This window comes from Rhinocladiella mackenziei, assembly GCF_000835555.1.
Source record: "Rhinocladiella mackenziei CBS 650.93 unplaced genomic scaffold supercont1.3, whole genome shotgun sequence".
Lineage (NCBI taxonomy): Eukaryota > Fungi > Ascomycota > Eurotiomycetes > Chaetothyriales > Herpotrichiellaceae > Rhinocladiella > Rhinocladiella mackenziei.
Window position 1 is genome coordinate 3,098,133 of NW_013550602.1, and position 17,197 is coordinate 3,115,329.

Consider the following 17,197-nt stretch of genomic DNA (forward strand, 5'->3'; position numbering starts at 1 on the left):
CAACTTCGGGGTACGCAGGTCGGGTCACAAATCTCGGGGCCTTGGTAGGAGCCTCTTCCAGGTCCAGCGGAAGATGAGTAGAAATGGCACAGGTGACGTGTCGCAGTGAAAAGGAAGGACAAATTCGGCGAAAATAAAGAGCTCAGTTGGTAGAATATAAAAATCGAGGGGAATGAGACAGTAAGGACTGACTGGTGTATTAGGGATTGACTTACTACTGCGTATTTAAGGTGGGGTTGGAGGAAGTGGCGGTTGACAAAGTATGAGAATGAGATGTGAGAATCAGAGCACAGAGCAGGCCGACGGTCATTTGACGGCTTGCCGTACATAAATTAAGCGCAACTTGCTTAAAATATCGTTTAAATGACCAGAAGCCCCAGGATTTGGTCAAGGCTGGGCACTGACCACAATCACAAGGAAGTCAGCTCTCTTTCACATGCGATCCTCTTCAGGTCCAATTGGTTGTAATCCTCTCTGATGAAATGCTCTGCTTGGGCGAATTTATGTGGTCTTGCATTGGGTGACCACCAATATATGACTCCTAAGGGCGAAAAAATCCGACGGCGTCATTTCTTTTTCTGGTCTTAGCGACATAGGGTACCTGAGGTAGGGGTTCAATCCTCGAAGCCATCCGCCTCACGCGTCCCAGCGTCATGTCGGATTGGCTCAGCAACGAGCACTAGAGAGTCGTATCTGACATCCCCCTGCAGGATAAAGCCTTCCGACAGATCTTTGTTGTTGGCAGCATCTTGATACGCTCGAGATGGACAACTAGTGGTCTTGCCCAGTCGCTTGTTCTCTTTCTCATCACGTTTGACCTTTCGATCGACAACAAACCCCTCTTCACTCCCGACTCTCTTTCTTTCGAAAACGACCTTGAATCCAACACCGGTACATCTTGATTCGTCTCTGGCGATTGACGATCAGCCGTCGGTCCACGTCCAGATTCAATACACCGAAAGGTCCGCCCCAGATGGCCTCGAGCTCTTCTTTTTCGAAGAAATATACTCGTGTACCATCCCCACGAACATAGAAATTGCCTTCCATCCACCTTCCCGCCTTAAATCGTACCTGTGCAAGATCTCCTCGACCGTAGTCTCTGAATAAAACTTCTCCACCAGGTTTGAGAATCCGTTGGATGTTAGTGACAGCCTGCTGCCACTGGTTGGGATGAAGAGCCGAGAAGATGAATATCATAATCACAATATCGACGCTCCCCTCTTCGACACCGGGAGGTAAATTCACACCAGCAACATCCCAGACGTCAGCGGCCATTACTCCGTTCGCATGCGCGTAGTCGGCTGCACTTCTCATGGTTTCGACAGCTTTTTTACTGAAGTCGACCGCGAAAAGCTTCAAATGTGGGTTTTCATTCATCCTCAGTATGGGAAAAGCGGTGTTTCCAGCCCCCGCGCCCACCTCCAGGACTACTTTCTTGCCAGCCGCGTTCCTTGTCACCTCTTTCAGAACGGGAAACTCTTGGACCAACCATTTTCTGTCTTTGAAGAATGTGCTTGTCTTTTGCTTGTAGAAAAGATCCCACCATTTCTCCGGATGTTCATTGAAACGTGCCCGGTCGAAATCGGAAACGGGCGACGCACGCTGGGCCGCGTACTGTGATTCACAATACTCGTAATGTGATTTGTCTGGAACTACATGGTCCCAAGCGTTGTATTCGAAAACATCGTCGGATTCGGACAGATACCGCTGTCCAAACTGAAACGGGTTTGTTCGTTTCGCATTCGTGGCAGGGTCATGAGAGAGGTGAGAAGGAATTGACTCGGGCAAGTCTACAATGGTGTTTGTGACCGGGGTGATCTGTTTTAAGTCTGGCTCCTTGTGGAGAGAAAGTGACCCAAGTTGTGATATCACGTCTGATGAAGTCACAGTGTGTTCAATGCCTCTATCCGGTGCCATGACTGTGATGGTCTGAAATTTGAAGTCTTGAATTGTCTTTTGTTCGCGGTAAATATTCCCTGCGGAGAAGATATCGACTCCTATTGGCTGAACGGGGAGCCTCAACAACCACATCCTCCATCTTATTTATGAGTCGTATATCCGTGCATCCGATAGCTGGTCGGTTCTTGATCGAAATGGCTATTGAGGATTTCATCACAGATCCTACCCTGCGGCCTTTGCTACAAACATCACAAGCAACTCTCGGGCAAACACTCTCTGTTCTTTCGTGGTTAGAGGAGAACGCATCCACGACAGCAGCCCCCCTCGACTTGAAACTCGATCTTGCAGAACGACAAAAGATACTCAACGCCTACCTTGCCAAACTTCGCGGTCAGCATCGTCAAGCAGCTTTTGGAGCGCGGGCAACGAAACAGGAGACCGCCGAGGCTAGGCAAGAGGTTGATAGATTGTTGTTACAATTACAAAACTTGTATTATGAGCAAAGACACCTGATGGGCGAGATTGGAGCGTGCGAAGGATATGAGTGAGTGTATCGTGCTCCTTTCATGGCTTTTTTCGGGTGCTGATCGACACAGCCATGCTTACACGCACTTACCACTTCGGCCCCTCGATGAGTATTTGACCTTGTTCCCAGAACAGGCGGAACTGTCAGAGCAGGAATTGATGCCTTTGAGGATTGAGCACGAAAAACAAGAGCGAGAGAAGATGGAGCAGGAGAGATTGGAATTAGTCAAGATCAAGGATGGGCTAGTCAAAGAGAACACCACCAAGAAAGACGAGCTGAAGAAAATGGACGAGAAACTGGAGGCCATGCTTGATGGATTCAAGGGCTTAGAAGAAGCGCTGCAAAAGGATATTTGAGCGATATGAATTTCTCTGGGTCCCTTCACCATGGTTCTGGGCGGCCCATTTGAGTATCACCAAACTTACGTGGGAGATGAATATTATCAAGGTACCGGCCACTATGAACAGAGGAGATCTCTACAATCTGTTTTGAGGAGGCATCCATGTCAGATCGTGTGTCTCCTTTGGACAACAAACAAGAGCTTTACCATATCTTTATGGAAGCTTCCATGTCGAACAAAGGTTTCGTCTTCCTTCTTATAGGGGCGGCCTCAGTTGCTGACGGAGTAGGTTTTGGCTTCTTTTTGTGGGAGGGTTTTCTGGTCTATATCAGAACGACTATATCTTGATGGTACAGGCGTCCTCCTGACCCTTCGCTGCTGAGGTGGGGTGGATTTAGCTTACAATGCCTTCTCTTCGCGCGTTCATGTTGGCTCGCCTACATATATGTATGCGCAGAATGGTTTTCTCCTGCGAGATTTTCTCCCGATATCACTACCACCACCATCACCTACTCTTCCTCCACCAACAATGTGGACAACGAACCATTGCCGAGTCTTTTGGGCTTGCCCGCAAAGCCGCGGCCCAAAATCTTCTCCGACCTTCTGCCCTTCCAAAGTGTACGAGGGATGTCGCGTCAACAAAGAGTCGCACAAGGGAAGTCCCTACACGGCCTACGCACAATATCAGAGAATAGGATGACTCGCCAATTCCCACCGTTGACTGCCAAAAAGTCACCGAAATCAGATTCTGCTCGGCACTGTGCCTGCGAAAATTCTCCCAAATAATCGGCTCAAGGCAAGCAAGGTTGATTAACAAGATTATCTGCACATGAGTCAGGTAGGTCAGAACCAGCAGGATTACAGATGCAATGCCTTTTTCTTTTTTGGGTGGTTCGCCGGTGTCGGTGGAAAACTACCTAGAGCATTCTATAGCCTCCCATCGACTTCCGCCGGCCTCCCTCGCCGGCATTACCTGACAATACTCTCTGGGACCGTCGCGTTAAGGTGGAAACTGGCGACATTTGGGATGACTCCTCTGATACAGACTGGGAGTGCTCACGATCTCCGCAATGCCATCAGAAGATGTTGAAATGGCCGGTACCGACACGAACAACAACCAAGCACTGGGGACTGAGGGACATATCATACAACATCGACGGCTGAGATGCAGGGCGTGGCACCGGGAACAACCCCTACAGGCTCAAATGGAGAATGGTACATGATGTGGAGTCGCAAGCTTCTCCAAGATGTGACGGCACGCGGAGGACAGGACGTTGCCACAACGCTGACAGAAGCATCCATATCTTTAAACCAATTCAACCAGGAAGCCAGGCGTTGGAAAAAAAGTAATTACAGTGATTGAAGAGGAGCGCGGTCATGAAAAATGGAGAGTGTCTTCTCTGCGGTGGAATGACATATTATCATATGAAAAAAAGGAAGAAAGAAAGCGAGCACACACATACAAGAGCTGTGACGTCCTCATGAAGAGGCTTAGCAAATTGAATTGGCTGACCATGAGAGAAGAGACAATCTGCGTAGGATAGCCGAGCATAGACACGGATGATTCGTCAGGACAAACTTCGCCATCTTCAATCAGTAGATATCTGTCAGAAGCTGGTATAGGAATATGCTCATGAACAGTATTGTATCAAATTCTCCTCGCTCGACACAAGGCACCAGCTAGTAAAGGAAAGAGTGGCGGCATACTGAACTGTCAATACTGCACCTGAAAGTGTCTTTCCATTTCAAGGAAAACGAGATCTGATGCATCAAATTGTAATGACGATTTTCCCTTCCGTCCTACCCTCCCACAAGTCCTTGAAACCCTCATCTGCCTTTTCCAACGGTAACACCTTGCCAATATGCGGTTTGATCCCCTTGGACACCACGAAACTCATCAAGTCGACAAATTCCTCCCTGGTCCCAATATAGGCTGAGGTAAGCGTGATCTGGTCGACGATCAATCTCAGCAGATCAATGGAGACGTTGACGGAGCGACCGTCTGAATGAATACCGCATGAAACAACGATGCCGCCTGCTTTCACAGATGCGACGGAATGGGATATGGTCGCGGCGCCGGACGTGTCGAATGCAGCGTCGACGAGATATGGCAGAGGGGCCAGAGGCTCGAAAGTGCGTTCAGCTCCGAGTTGTTTTGCGAGTGCTCGTTTGGATTCTGTGCGGCCCGTTGCCCACACACGAAAGCCCGCGGCGGAGCCCAGTTGAATCAGAGCCGTTGTCACGCCTGCATCAGATTGTCAATGAGATGAGACCAAACACTCAAGGGTTGGGAAGCGCCATGAAGTATGGATAGACATACCGCCAGAGGAGCCTTGTACCAAGACAGTCTGACCAGCCCTGAGCTTGGCCTTGTTGAACATCATTCTGTACGCTGTCAACCAAGCAATTCCCATGACGCTTGCAGCATTCGCATCCAGGCCCTTTGGTCTTGGTACCGCGTTTCTTTTCGGCACCATGACATAGTCCGCCAATGTTCCTTGCACAATTTCACCTAGAACATGTCTTTTTGGATCAATCGTCTCATCGCCTTTGAAATCTGGATCTCCGAGATTCGGATAGAGGGCAACCTCCGTTCCATTTTCGAGGATACCGGCACCTTCATTGCCTAGGATCATCGGAAATCGAATCTCGTGCTTCCCAATACCACGCAGTGTAAAAATGTCGTGAAAGTTCAGTCCCACGGCGTGCATCTTCACTTTGACCCATCCCTCTTGGGGTTCGGGGGGATTTCGTCTCTTGATTCGGATTGACGACAATGGGTCCATTGAATTGCCGACTGATGCGTAGATAGTGCGTATTGTCGGTTTCTTTGGGTCCACATCACCCATCTCGAGGTGTTGGACTTTGTCGTTCTTGGTGGTGAACATGAGAAACAGATCGAATGGATCGTGAATGCCGAATTCCTTCGCAAAATCTCCATCCATCACGATGTGAAGGTATGTCCTGCCATCACTTTGTACTTCTTGCTCGAGTATCTGCACTCGAGCATGATGACCGATGATTCCATGTTCGCATAGAAGTCTGATCGCGTCACCCTTGAAACTTTTTCCATCGTCAATGATTTCCGCATCGGTGGCAAATGAACTCAACATCAGTTCCGCCTTGGCAGTGTTGATGCCTTGAATGAATCGATTGACTGCTGTCTGAGATGAAGCCATTATGACAATGACTCTCTTGAAACTTGACTTGTCGACTCGCCTCATTGCAATGCAAGGAGAAACACCCAATATTTATATCTCATGATGAAGGTGAGGCATAATCTGATTGGATGGTCGATGAAAAGGACAATGCTGTGGATCGACAATTGGGAGAGTCTGACGGAAACGGAGTAGCAAGCAATAACGGCCTTCTTTGCAACAGGTGGTCACCGTCAGACTGGGTTACGTCGTTCTTGCACGGCGTTGGCTGAGCTCACGTGATCGTAAGCCATTTCGTCCGGCGAAGAGTCAGCATGTCGTAGACCCCTGCACATAAGCGGTATTTTATCCAAAATGCTTGCATGTCAAAGCTTGTTGTGCCTTGGACTGATAAATAGGACTGTCCTCAACAGCAGACAGTGGCTTTCATGATCCCCCGAATACAGGGTTCCCATTTCCGATCAGAGAGAGACAAACTCGGCGGTCGATATGGCATCGTCTCAAAGGTCTTTCGTGACAAATTTCATACAAAGCGATGCGGAAAGTCGACCCTACGTTGTAGATTATCGGTCTCCAGCCAGGAAAGAAGCTCATTATAAGCAATCTCTCGATGATCAAAAGGCGAGCTCGCAGTTTGACCCGATTGGATGTCATCTGGGCCTCCCTGAGAACGAAACATCGGATAATGAGATTCTGCGAGACCTGTGGTGCCAGTTCCATCAGTAGGGGAAGAGTTCATGGAGGGATGGGACTGTAAATCATTTCCGTTGCTGCGAGGTACATCAATCCTGGGGCTCGTTTTCGACAAGTCGACCCTCCTCAATCTACCCATGAGCGAGCTGAGATCAGTCAGAACATTGGCACAGTCCTTTGCATATTCCTTATTACTGCTCTCGTCCACGTCCAGGGCGGAGATCACGAAGTCAATTGCTTCGTGGTCTCCTTGTGCCTGGTTTTCGAACAAGATTTGATAAAGTTGCAAGGCCAAAGCAGCATTGAACAGGTCATGCACGCTAGAATGCGACAGTCTTGCAGGACGGGGAAGGTTCGAGAGTCGGTGCCACAAGTGGATGTTACGTCGAGCAGCATTGGCGCAGAGATCAAGCTCGCCTTTGTACGTGATGTCTTGTACATTGGTCCGGCCATTGAGGAGCATATCCGCGGTGGCTTTCTTGACGTTGATGAACAGCAGTGGCCGCACTGCTAGAATGAGGAGCTATCATTCCATCAATATGCCCATTCTCCTAAGAACTAGGGTAGTTCCAAACCTGATTTTGCGCCATGTGCAACTCTCCTACGGCACGGTCACGACTCAAATTTTCTTCGGTGCCCAGAAGAGTCGGTGGCAGACTCTCACTCCATGACTTCAATTGCCTCAGAGACTGATGAATACAGAGGGTGGTCCTGAGAGGCTCCTCGCTCTGGCGGGCAACATCATAGACATTGGACACGATGTAGTTTGAGATCCTTGCCAGTTCGATGTGAGCACGAAGGCCAGCGGCAGAAGGCAAGCCACTTGCGAGTATTAGTACAGATCTCTTGAGACAGAAAGATGAGTGTACCTTGAGTCGCGAGGCAAATCCAATTTGATTGCATCGTCCGATATCAGCGCCGGTCTTCCCATCAGACAGCTCAGCCACCTGTGACCGTTAGAAATTCAAACTGATATATCAAGTAGTATCCACCAACCGATCGAGAACATAAACTGTCCAGAACAGTCTTTTGCCTGGCTCATCCACCATCCAAGCTCTGTGGACCCCGTGGACGATCAAGATGTGCATTGCCACGCTGATATAGATATAAGCAGCGTCTCGTCGATTGTTGTTCAGCAGATAAAATCCCAATAAAGCGAGAACGTTTGCGTCATTGATAATTGAAACGTCAAGCGGATTCCCGATCAGATTTCTTGCTCTTGCGAAGAACGTTTGACCGAATCCAGTCTCCCACTCGGGGGCGCAGCTTGGGTTGAATTGACATGCCACAGCAAAAGCAGCATTGGCCGTGGCCATGCCGGGACCGACCTCGATGGTCGCCGCCGCGTCGAGATAGGCTTGATATTCGCCCAGAAGAGATTGTGCGTCCATCCAGTAATAAATGCCACCAGAAGGAAAGCCGTCGTCCGCGTCCTGCGCGGAATAGCGAAGCTCGGAAAACATGGCCGTGGCTTGTTCTTTCGTCGGCAGCACGAGCGGATCTACGTTGGAGATGAGGAGTGGTCGACTGTCGTGAGTCTGGTATTTTCCAAGGGTCGAGATGAAAGCTGTGGTGTCGGGATTGGAGCCACCGGGCCAGGCGGCTTCAAAGGCCAGTGGAAACACCGTCGCCATGTATTCTCGTAGATGGTTGAGAAATGTTGCTCCTGACGATTCCCCAAGATATCTCACCGTGCCGTCTGGGTCCTGGAGAATTCGACCTTCTCGAAAGTGTTGATTTTCCTCCGCTATTTCCTGATCCTCGTTCCCCGGGTTTCGCCCTGGGCCGGAAGCTTTTGCTTGCAAATGCTGAAGCAATTTATTTCTTTCACGGTCCGACGGGATCACCTCTGCAAGACCTTGTTCAAGTAATGTACACTTTGTTTTCAGCGCCTCATACTCTCTCCGTGGGATTGACACCATCTCCTCGATTTGGGGATAGTGGCACTCCCGCGACGCCCTGCGACACCTTTCGCATGGCTGGCCTCCGGAGCATCTTGCCCGCCTGAGGTTGCAGTTATTGCACCTTCAATCCCCACGTTGAATGTCAGTCTGCTGTCACAGCACAGTCAATGAAATGGGTTTCCCTACGCTTGAGCGACTCTCTTCCGAGCTTCTGGGGCAATCTTATGGCGCCGAGGATTGACGGGTAGACGCTCCATCCGAGCCGAGTCCGTAGTAAGCATGGACGAAATGTTGGCTTTTGGACCGCCGACATAGCGGGGTCGGTTAGGACACGAGGATCGATGGTGAGATCGTGTTCAAGGTTTCGACGGTGCAGAAAGAAGCCATCAACTCATCCCCTGCGCCGCCCCTTGTAGAATGTCATAAAATTGTCCGAGAAGGAGGCGAGGCATACGATCCACTTTGTCTGGAGCTGGTCTGGAATGTGGTCCGACTGCTCGCGCCTGCTGAACCCCAGATTCTGGCCCGCCTGCTGCTCTCGTGGATACAGAAAGTCTGCCGAGCCCCTTAATTTCCTCTTCAGCTCGCCAGCCGAAGAAACGAGTTTCAGTCTGTGATAGTATCTGAATCCGTGCTTTGTCTATCGTCTAGGAAATATCAGAGGTAACGTTCTCTGACGCCCGGCTGAAGAAGTCTACTCCCAATCATCGACCCTGGCCAGCTAAACCAGGCTTTGCTGGTACACTCCCCTGTTTGACCATCGACGGCCTCCGAAAACAACCCATCCCAGAGCATACATCCACAGATCTTTCTCCAAGCGGCAGACTCCTCCTGGATATTGCCGGTCATTTGAGCATACCTCCAGCTTTGGAAATATCCCAACGGCCATGGATCTCGTGTATGAACACTCCCTAAACCACCGAACGGTCCATCTCCATAGTAGCCACCATCATTTGCGACGGAGAAGGCAAATTCCATCGTGTTGTGCCATGCCTGTCTCTCAATATCAGTCTTCACAAACCCCCAAACAGGAGCAAACAGCGTAGGAAGATCATTGGCATCATGATAAAAAGTCCGGTGACTTTGCCCATCCACCAGATAAGCAAACGAAGTCTTTCCTCGGTCTGGATCTAAGCATAAGAAATGTTTCACCGTGGCAACACGCACGTCATCTGCGAGAACTCTCAGCCTCCTACACAGTTGCGAGCAATTGGGCAGCTGCGAAGTCAGTTTAGCCAGTTTGGACAATGCATGCCACAACAGGACATGACTCGAAAAATGAAAAGGATGCTCGACCGCATCATCTCCAGGAGTCTCATCTGTCGCAAATAGTCCTGTGGATTGATCCTTTTTGGACTCGATCAGACTCAAGACTTGAAAGATGACATCTTCACTGAGGATACTTTGTACGAGATCTTGCTCTTCCGGGAACGTCTCCCAAAAATCGCAAATTTCCAGTAACGGATAGCATTGTTGGTCCAGTTGAAACACCGCTCCGTCTTTCGGCCGACCCGTTGTCAGGTACGACCTGTGCCAATATTGATGCGGTCGTTGAGCATATCGGTAGATCCAGACCAGGTGACCTTTGATCGTGTCCCTGATCATCTGGAGGTAAGCCTTTGCCGTTCTTTCATCAGCTAAATCATCCAGATTCCGATGTACGTCCATTAAGAACCGAACCTGCCAGCTTATTTTGGGTCAGTGATGACGAGCACGGCAAAGGTTATTGGTACGTACTAATTGTCTCTCATCCAACCAAGCGGCAGAGCAACATGATCCGTGATCAAGCACACTACCCCTCTCAACGGCGACAGGGGGATTGAGCAGTTTCCCAGGATGTACTCGAGATTTCTTCGAACGATGAACCTCCCGGTCGTTTCTGATGTGGGCCATATAGACGGCAGTCCGACGGACAGAGTGATCTCGTCGTCAGAAAATGTCTGACAAGTGGTCCCTGGCCGGAGCGTAAATCTTGCCATCAACCTCCTCGACTCTTTCGCCGGAACCTCTAACATTCGAGAAAAGTCTCCGGCGACTGGTGCATTGTGGAAAACCTTCTCCTCAATATCTCCTCTCAAATCAACAGGTTTGCCATCGCTTTTCAGACATCCTTGTAAATGTGCACTTAAATGAGGGTTCACAACTACAACATCCTGACCATGGTTCTGGAGCCCAACCCTATTTTCCGATGGCGGTATCGGAATCGGTCCACCTTCTGTCAATTGTCCGTAAGACGCCCGATTGACACTAACTCCCAAGTTCATGGTATATCTCACATTGGCTGTGGAGCTCGTCGTGGAAGTGATCTCGGAAGACTGTATCACTCCCGCGTCGCGACTAATCTGCAATGATGTAGTGATCAGAAACCCATCAGAAGTGCTGTACGATATTCTAGCACGACCTAGACCGTCAAGGTCCACCTGCACGTTCTGAACTTGAACATCGAAACAGATCCCGAAACCGCGAGTACTAGTCTCGATGGACTTGAGCATCCGGGCGCGATACTCTCGAACATACGGAGTGTCTCTGAATCTTGAACCATCGAATTGTTCATATGGCTCAGCCAGCACAACGCCATGTTCGGGATGGAAGACACTGATTTGGAGAATCTGGTGTCACTATGAGTACATTGTTCACAAGCGCGGCAAGACAGCTCATACCGTTCCCAGAGAATCTGTAGACAGGGAGACACCGTTAAACCCTATATCAAGTGTCTTTGAAGGTTTCTTTGAACCGTGCAGGTTCATTGACATTGTTTCCGATTCCATCTCTCAGAACGCCTATATCGGAATCTCTGCTCTGGGCCGTCCTCCTATATACACCACAGACGGAATGGATATCGCAGACAAGATGCATAATATGAGACGATCGTCGCATGGAACCGCACGGGTACCGTACCCTACACGGCGCCCTTCTTTGGCCTTCTCACTGGCACAGCGTGCTTTGGCCCAAGCACCGTCTTTCTGGGCATTGAACGTCCAGAGGCCGCCGCACGGAACGGCATCAAAACTGGGTCTCCTCTCAGGACTGAGAGCTCTCCCTTCTCACTTTGTCTTGGCGAGATCTCCATACCCCAGAAAAGTCTCTATGTGTTTGAATAACGCTACCAGGATCTTGGGGGGGCTACGGGTACCGTACCCTTTGATGGTTTCCAGCGGTCGGTGCCCAAGTCGTGATACTGATATAAAAGCCGGGCATTCGACAGGCGAAGGGCAGGCCGTTACATCAATCTCTTTGAACACAGTCTTGCAAAACAGCCTTTTTCGGCAAAAATTTTCACCAAAGGAGCTCCTTCATCAATCAAAATGAACGAGAAACAAGGCTCAGACCACGTCGAAACTGGCTCGTCCATCATCCACACCGAACCCGAAGGCAAAGAAAATGTGCCCGTGGGACACATGCCGGTGACCAACGAAGAAAGGGTTTTGAATAGAGCTTTAAATCGGAAGCTCGATATTGCGCTTTTGCCTTTCTTGTCACTATTGTACCTCTTCAATGGCCTGGACAGAGGCAACGTGGGAAATGCCGAAACACAAGGTAATGTCAGTCATCTCAAGTCCGTTACAGGAGTTTCTGACCCCCTGTTTCTAGGCTTTACCAAAGATATCGGGGCTCACTCAGATGATCTCAATTTGGCTGTGAGCTTGTTCTTCATCACCTTTGTGCTGTTTCAGCCTCCATCTGCAGCAGTTGGCAGGTGGATGGGAGCCAAGCATTGGATTCCAATCATTATGGTATGCGTGAAAGCCGCGTGGCTCCAGATTTCGTCCTTAACAATTTGATAGTTCTGCTGGGGGGTTTTGACAATTGCCCAAGCGTTTATCAAAGGCAGAGGTATGAAATCGAAGCTATTCTTCACGTGAGACTCATACTTACTACGAAACAGGTGCACTGATTGCCACTCGACTCCTTATCGGTGCTTTCGAGGCTGGCTTCTATCCCACTGCAGTTGCGTACCTCTCCAACTTCTACACGAGATTCGATCTTGCGGTTCGGATAGGCCTGTTCTACGGTCAATATGCTGTCGCCGGAGCCTTCTCTGGTTCAATTGGTGAGTAAATTAGCATCGACGGAGAAAATGGAACCTAATCTCCGCTCAGCATATGGAATTTTCCACATCAAAACGGGAAGCCTCGAAAATTGGCAGTATCTATTCATTATCGAAGGCGCCGCCACTTGTCTGATTGCCTTGATCGCGTGGTTCTGGCTGCCCCTTGGCCCCGGTAGTGCATGGTTTTTGAAAGAAAAAGATCGTGTCTATGCAGCAGAGCGGATGCGATTGGACAACGTGATGTACGTTCAACATTCGTATGGCGAAAGCGGATTGGAGAAGGACAGGCTGACAAAAAGGGATGTGATTGAGACCGCAAAAGATTGGAAGCTGTGGTATGTATTACTCTTCAACATTCTCGCCAGTGTTCCGGGTCAAGCCTTTTCTGTCTTTCTACCACTGGTTGTCGCTGGGCTGGGGTACTCATCGATTGATGCCAATTTGGTAAGCTTCTGCGTCCGCAAAAGTTCCGATTTTATTCTAATCATCTCAGATGTCTGTGCCTCCATATGTGTGTGGTGCATTCGGCCTGTATCTTTTCGCGCTCAGCTCGGACAGAAGGTACCCACCATCACCTTACCAACCCTTTTGGAAGCCTCAACTTACCTCGTCTAGGAGAGAACGAGGCTGCCACATTATCCTTGGTCTTCTAATTGCTCTAGTCGGACTCATCATCACTGTCACTGTCGATGGCCACGGAGGAAAATATGCCGGTCTTTGTATTCTACTGTTTGGAAGTTATGTCTCGGCACCACTGACCGTCGCTTGGCTGAGTGGCAATACACCTGGTAAGTATTACCCAAGCTGTCCCCTTGAGATTCTACTTTGCTTACCACACCTAGAACCTGGCAAGAGAGCTCTCGTACTTGGGGTGAACGGCTTTGGCAATCTCTCTGGAGTCATCGGCTCACAACTCTTTCGCAAATCTTATGCCCCAGAATATTTGATGTAAGTGGCCCCCCTCCATTCCAGCTTGGCTCCTATCATCTTGTATACATGCTGATATATATTTCTCCCAGTCCATTCTATGTAACACTCGCTTTCATCGCTGTCGCACTGGCAGGATATCTGGCATATCGCTTCACATTAGCGGCCGTCAACAAGGCACGACAAGCCAAACTGGCAAGGATGACACCGGAGGAAATTGAAAACGAGAGAACAACATCATTGAGATATGCAGACCGGAAATATACTTTTATATACGGCTTATGAAGTTCTGGAGTTGTGAGGGCGGAGAACTCCAAGCCAGTCTTGCGAGACCTAGTCCTGTGGGAGCTAGTCCTGCGAGAACCAAGTCAGAAATCGGCTTTTGCTCCACATCAACCAGCTAATTGATACAATTCGAGCATCAATCGTGACTGTTGAGTTTCCTACAGCTACAGACTCAGCAGTCTAAATTCACCATCCAGAGACGAACCTTGATAAATCGACGGGATCTCGTAATTGACTCCCGCATGTGTGCCATATGCCTGCATGAATACTGCGCTGTGTGCACCGTACCGTCATAATTGTCAATTACGGAGCCGAAGGGGGCCAAGAACCTCACCGAGGACCAACTCGACCCTGTTCAGACGGACCTCAGCGTCGTCGTCAATAGACACCGCCAAACCCGGCAGCGGGGTGCTCTGATACCTAGGCACAATTACGTGACGAGCAACTTCTGTTGTTGTAGCGGTGGGAAGAGAATGTAGGAGCTAACTAGAACTATCTGCTGGGGGTAGCCGCCTTACTTATATATGCTCCGTAAACGAATGTAGTCTAGCATGTGCCAGTCCTGGGCAAGAAATCCGTGTGATTTTACGGAGGACTTCGAAGGGGTCCAAGGGACCGTCAGACTATATACTTTCGAAGCGTGTACGAAGCGTACAACGCTCCCGCAGGTCTTTACAAGCCTTGGCGTCGCCACATATCACATCCGCAATATGACCAAGTCACGTGTTCGCCAAGCGCGTTACTCTTTGAATTATTTCAAAACTGTAAATAAACACGAACTCCATGAGCCCCGCCATAAACTCACATCTCAAGATTCTGCGAACTCCACCTGAAGATTCTGCGAATTATACCTGAAAATTCCGCGAACCCTATCTGGGCCGTATATCAAGAGCCGGAACGATACAAGGCGCGACGCTAACAAAACGGGTATCGTACGCTCTATTAGATATTCGGCAACCACGAGGTGCAATGGCAAGTGAATTGCGACCCGGTACGTCACTTCCATGCGAACGCGTTCCTGACTCATTAAACTAGGCAACCGTACCGGCCGCTCAGTGGTTCGCCCGCCATTTTCCTTCTCTAAATCTGAACCCAAAGCAAGGACGTCCGCCCAGCCAAAGAATACGAATCTATCTCGTGGCTTGAGACGAGCTTACTCTTCAGCATACTCTCCGCAATTCTCTGCGGACAAAATCAAAGAGACTGATCCGGACCGAATCAAACTGCTTTGGCGAGAGGTCGTGGAAAAAAACACACCTCGATATACACGCCAAACTTTGGCCAGCCAATCCAGGAATCAGGCTCAGTCAAATGTGACTCCAAAAAGCACCCTCCCGACATCTGTCTCCAAAAGCAGTACTCCTAGAACAGAGGTCCCCAAAACTGCCACGGTCCGCGATGCTGACTTCAAACACACTCAGTTATTTCCGCGGGGGCTTGAGATATCCAGTGAGCGTCCAAGCTTGGGAGGAGCTCACACCCATTTCGGCTCCAAGACACCTCCGAACGCCGCCAAGTCATGCGAATTTTACCGGTGCATCGTTCAAGAAGCCCTTGCAGGAAGAGCTGACCGGGATATAGACGACTCAATATTCCTGCCCATGGACACCAAATTTGTCACGTCCGTGCTCACGGCCTATGGCAGAATGGGAAAGGCAGGCGTTTCAGAAGCTGAGTTTCAAGGATACGCTTGTCAGAAACTGTTCATCGGTCCGTACGCCGTCTTAGAAGATGATGTTGAAAGACAGCTTGGTGCTGTACGGTGTGTGGAAGTGCCGCTCAAGCCCCGCGAAAGCCGGAACCGACTTATGTGGGGTGAGCCTCCAATGATCTCGAAACAGCCTCCTTTGAAACCCTTTAGCTTCGATACTTACGCCGACTGTCAATTCTGGCTTAGCGACAAGATCATAAATCCCGAATATCGATTAGATGTCAAACACATCGTACATATGAAGGAGTTGGGTACATTTTGTCCCTATTTCTCGATTGAGTTCAAAGCCACAACTTGCGACCGGCAGGTTGCGGATAATCAGGTACTTGTCGATGGCCTAGCTTCCTTGTTCAATCGATATCAATTGAAGGTCGACGCCTTCCCTCATCCCGCTCCGGAACAATTCAAACTGGTTCGTCATTATGGATTGACAATGGAGAAAGATAGTTGGACAGTATGGCTTTTTCAACCCAAAATAGTTAAGAAGACGACTTGGGCCGGCTGCAGAGTGCGAATTCTTGGTACTGGGAGTTGTGAGACTAACCGAGAAGTGCTCGCATTGCTTGAATGGATCAACGAAATTCACCGATGGGGCCTCTGCGAATATGCTCTCGGATGTGAAGAGGATATTAAACAGATTCTGAGCAAAGATTCCAGCAATCTCAGAATATCCGCGATAGGGGTCTCAAAGGAAACCGAAACTGTGGAAACCGGAATGGCGGAGGAAGTCTAAAATGATGAAGGCAGCACAAAATTATGAACGGAGCTCAAGGTGGTGAAAGAAGGTCAAAAATGGTGAATTGGAGCCCAAAGGAACCTGAAATGTCGAGTACGGCCCGAAATGGTGTATGGAGTAAAGCCAAATACCGGTGCATGGATTAAAGGGAATGGAAGTATGCTCATCAAAGCAGGCGTCTATGGACCTGTGAGTACACTGGCTGGGCGCGTAAATGGGTATAGATTCCTTCTATTCCAGGAGATTTCAACTTGTGTGATAAGGCTCCTCAGATGATCACTGCTGAGGAGACTACTGCAAAGAACGCGTGGGCACGTCTTTCAGAGGCTTACGAATCTCAGGACTTCTCTACTATCTACGAGCAAGTCTCATTGATTCACACTGTCACGTATCGAGGCTGCAATACTCTGGAGGAGTATGTCAACAAGATCAAACTTAATCGTGCCAATCGATGCTCTCGGGCATAGATGGAATGACGATGTCTGGTCTACGATTCTCATCAAGGGTGTTGGCAGTCCACATGGGGGGTATTATTCTGTACACCAACTTTTGTTATTCTGTACACCGGAAAACCTGCTTATTCTGTACACCATGCCTCAACTCTCCTTATTCTGTACACCACCACCTCTCTCTCGCCTTATTCTGTACACTTAACGCTCTCATCCTGTTATTCTGTACACCGCGCTAACAGAGCTTGTTGCCGTTGGCCCGGCGATGGCGAGAAAACACTAGTAAGTGGCGTAGCTGTGGAGGGGTGACGCGTTAAACTCTCCCCGTTATAGGTGGTTGCGAAGCAATAAACACATTTGATTCCCTTTTCCTTGGTAGATAAGTACCGTGCATTTTGAGCTTCTCTGTATACTTTGTAAATTATTGTGGCCTACACAGCCGGATTTGTGTAGAGATCCCCTGCACGGTCGATACCTCGTGCTGACTAAGGTAACAAACCAGCGCCCATAGGCTTGGG

At 49.4% G+C, this 17,197-nt stretch overlaps 7 protein-coding genes across 7 annotated transcripts; 3 read left to right on the forward strand and 4 right to left on the reverse strand.

Annotated features, from left to right (window-relative positions):
• Positions 1-843: 843 nt before the first annotated feature.
• Z518_04645 (uncharacterized protein) lies at positions 844-1,917 on the reverse strand (the record flags this gene model as incomplete). Its single annotated transcript, XM_013418351.1, has 1 exon — positions 844-1,917. The coding sequence occupies one exon, from the start codon at positions 1,915-1,917 to the stop codon at positions 844-846; it is 1,074 nt and encodes a 357-aa protein (XP_013273805.1).
• Positions 1,918-2,093: 176 nt separating this feature from the next.
• Positions 2,094-2,781, forward strand: Z518_04646 (uncharacterized protein; the record flags this gene model as incomplete). Its single annotated transcript, XM_013418352.1, has 2 exons — positions 2,094-2,443; positions 2,496-2,781. The coding sequence occupies 2 exons, from the start codon at positions 2,094-2,096 to the stop codon at positions 2,779-2,781; spliced, it is 636 nt and encodes a 211-aa protein (XP_013273806.1).
• A 1,753-nt stretch (positions 2,782-4,534) lies between these two features.
• On the reverse strand, positions 4,535-5,944 carry Z518_04647 (uncharacterized protein; the record flags this gene model as incomplete). Its single annotated transcript, XM_013418353.1, has 2 exons — positions 4,535-5,010; positions 5,086-5,944. The coding sequence occupies 2 exons, from the start codon at positions 5,942-5,944 to the stop codon at positions 4,535-4,537; spliced, it is 1,335 nt and encodes a 444-aa protein (XP_013273807.1).
• Positions 5,945-6,446: 502 nt separating this feature from the next.
• On the reverse strand, positions 6,447-8,538 carry Z518_04648 (uncharacterized protein; the record flags this gene model as incomplete). The annotated part of the gene is made up of 4 exons (XM_013418354.1): positions 6,447-7,139; positions 7,192-7,438; positions 7,486-7,563; positions 7,613-8,538. 4 exons carry the CDS (start codon positions 8,536-8,538, stop codon positions 6,447-6,449), a joined length of 1,944 nt encoding a protein of 647 aa, XP_013273808.1.
• Positions 8,539-9,177: 639 nt separating this feature from the next.
• Positions 9,178-11,267, reverse strand: Z518_04649 (uncharacterized protein; the record flags this gene model as incomplete). The annotated part of the gene is made up of 3 exons (XM_013418355.1): positions 9,178-10,207; positions 10,258-11,129; positions 11,181-11,267. 3 exons carry the CDS (start codon positions 11,265-11,267, stop codon positions 9,178-9,180), a joined length of 1,989 nt encoding a protein of 662 aa, XP_013273809.1.
• A 558-nt stretch (positions 11,268-11,825) lies between these two features.
• On the forward strand, positions 11,826-13,783 carry Z518_04650 (uncharacterized protein; the record flags this gene model as incomplete). The annotated part of the gene is made up of 9 exons (XM_013418356.1): positions 11,826-12,057; positions 12,112-12,254; positions 12,306-12,354; positions 12,407-12,571; positions 12,621-13,015; positions 13,065-13,132; positions 13,187-13,359; positions 13,414-13,519; positions 13,591-13,783. The coding sequence occupies 9 exons, from the start codon at positions 11,826-11,828 to the stop codon at positions 13,781-13,783; spliced, it is 1,524 nt and encodes a 507-aa protein (XP_013273810.1).
• Positions 13,784-14,752: 969 nt separating this feature from the next.
• On the forward strand, positions 14,753-16,227 carry Z518_04651 (uncharacterized protein; the record flags this gene model as incomplete). Its single annotated transcript, XM_013418357.1, has 2 exons — positions 14,753-14,774; positions 14,819-16,227. The coding sequence occupies 2 exons, from the start codon at positions 14,753-14,755 to the stop codon at positions 16,225-16,227; spliced, it is 1,431 nt and encodes a 476-aa protein (XP_013273811.1).
• Positions 16,228-17,197: the final 970 nt, after the last annotated feature.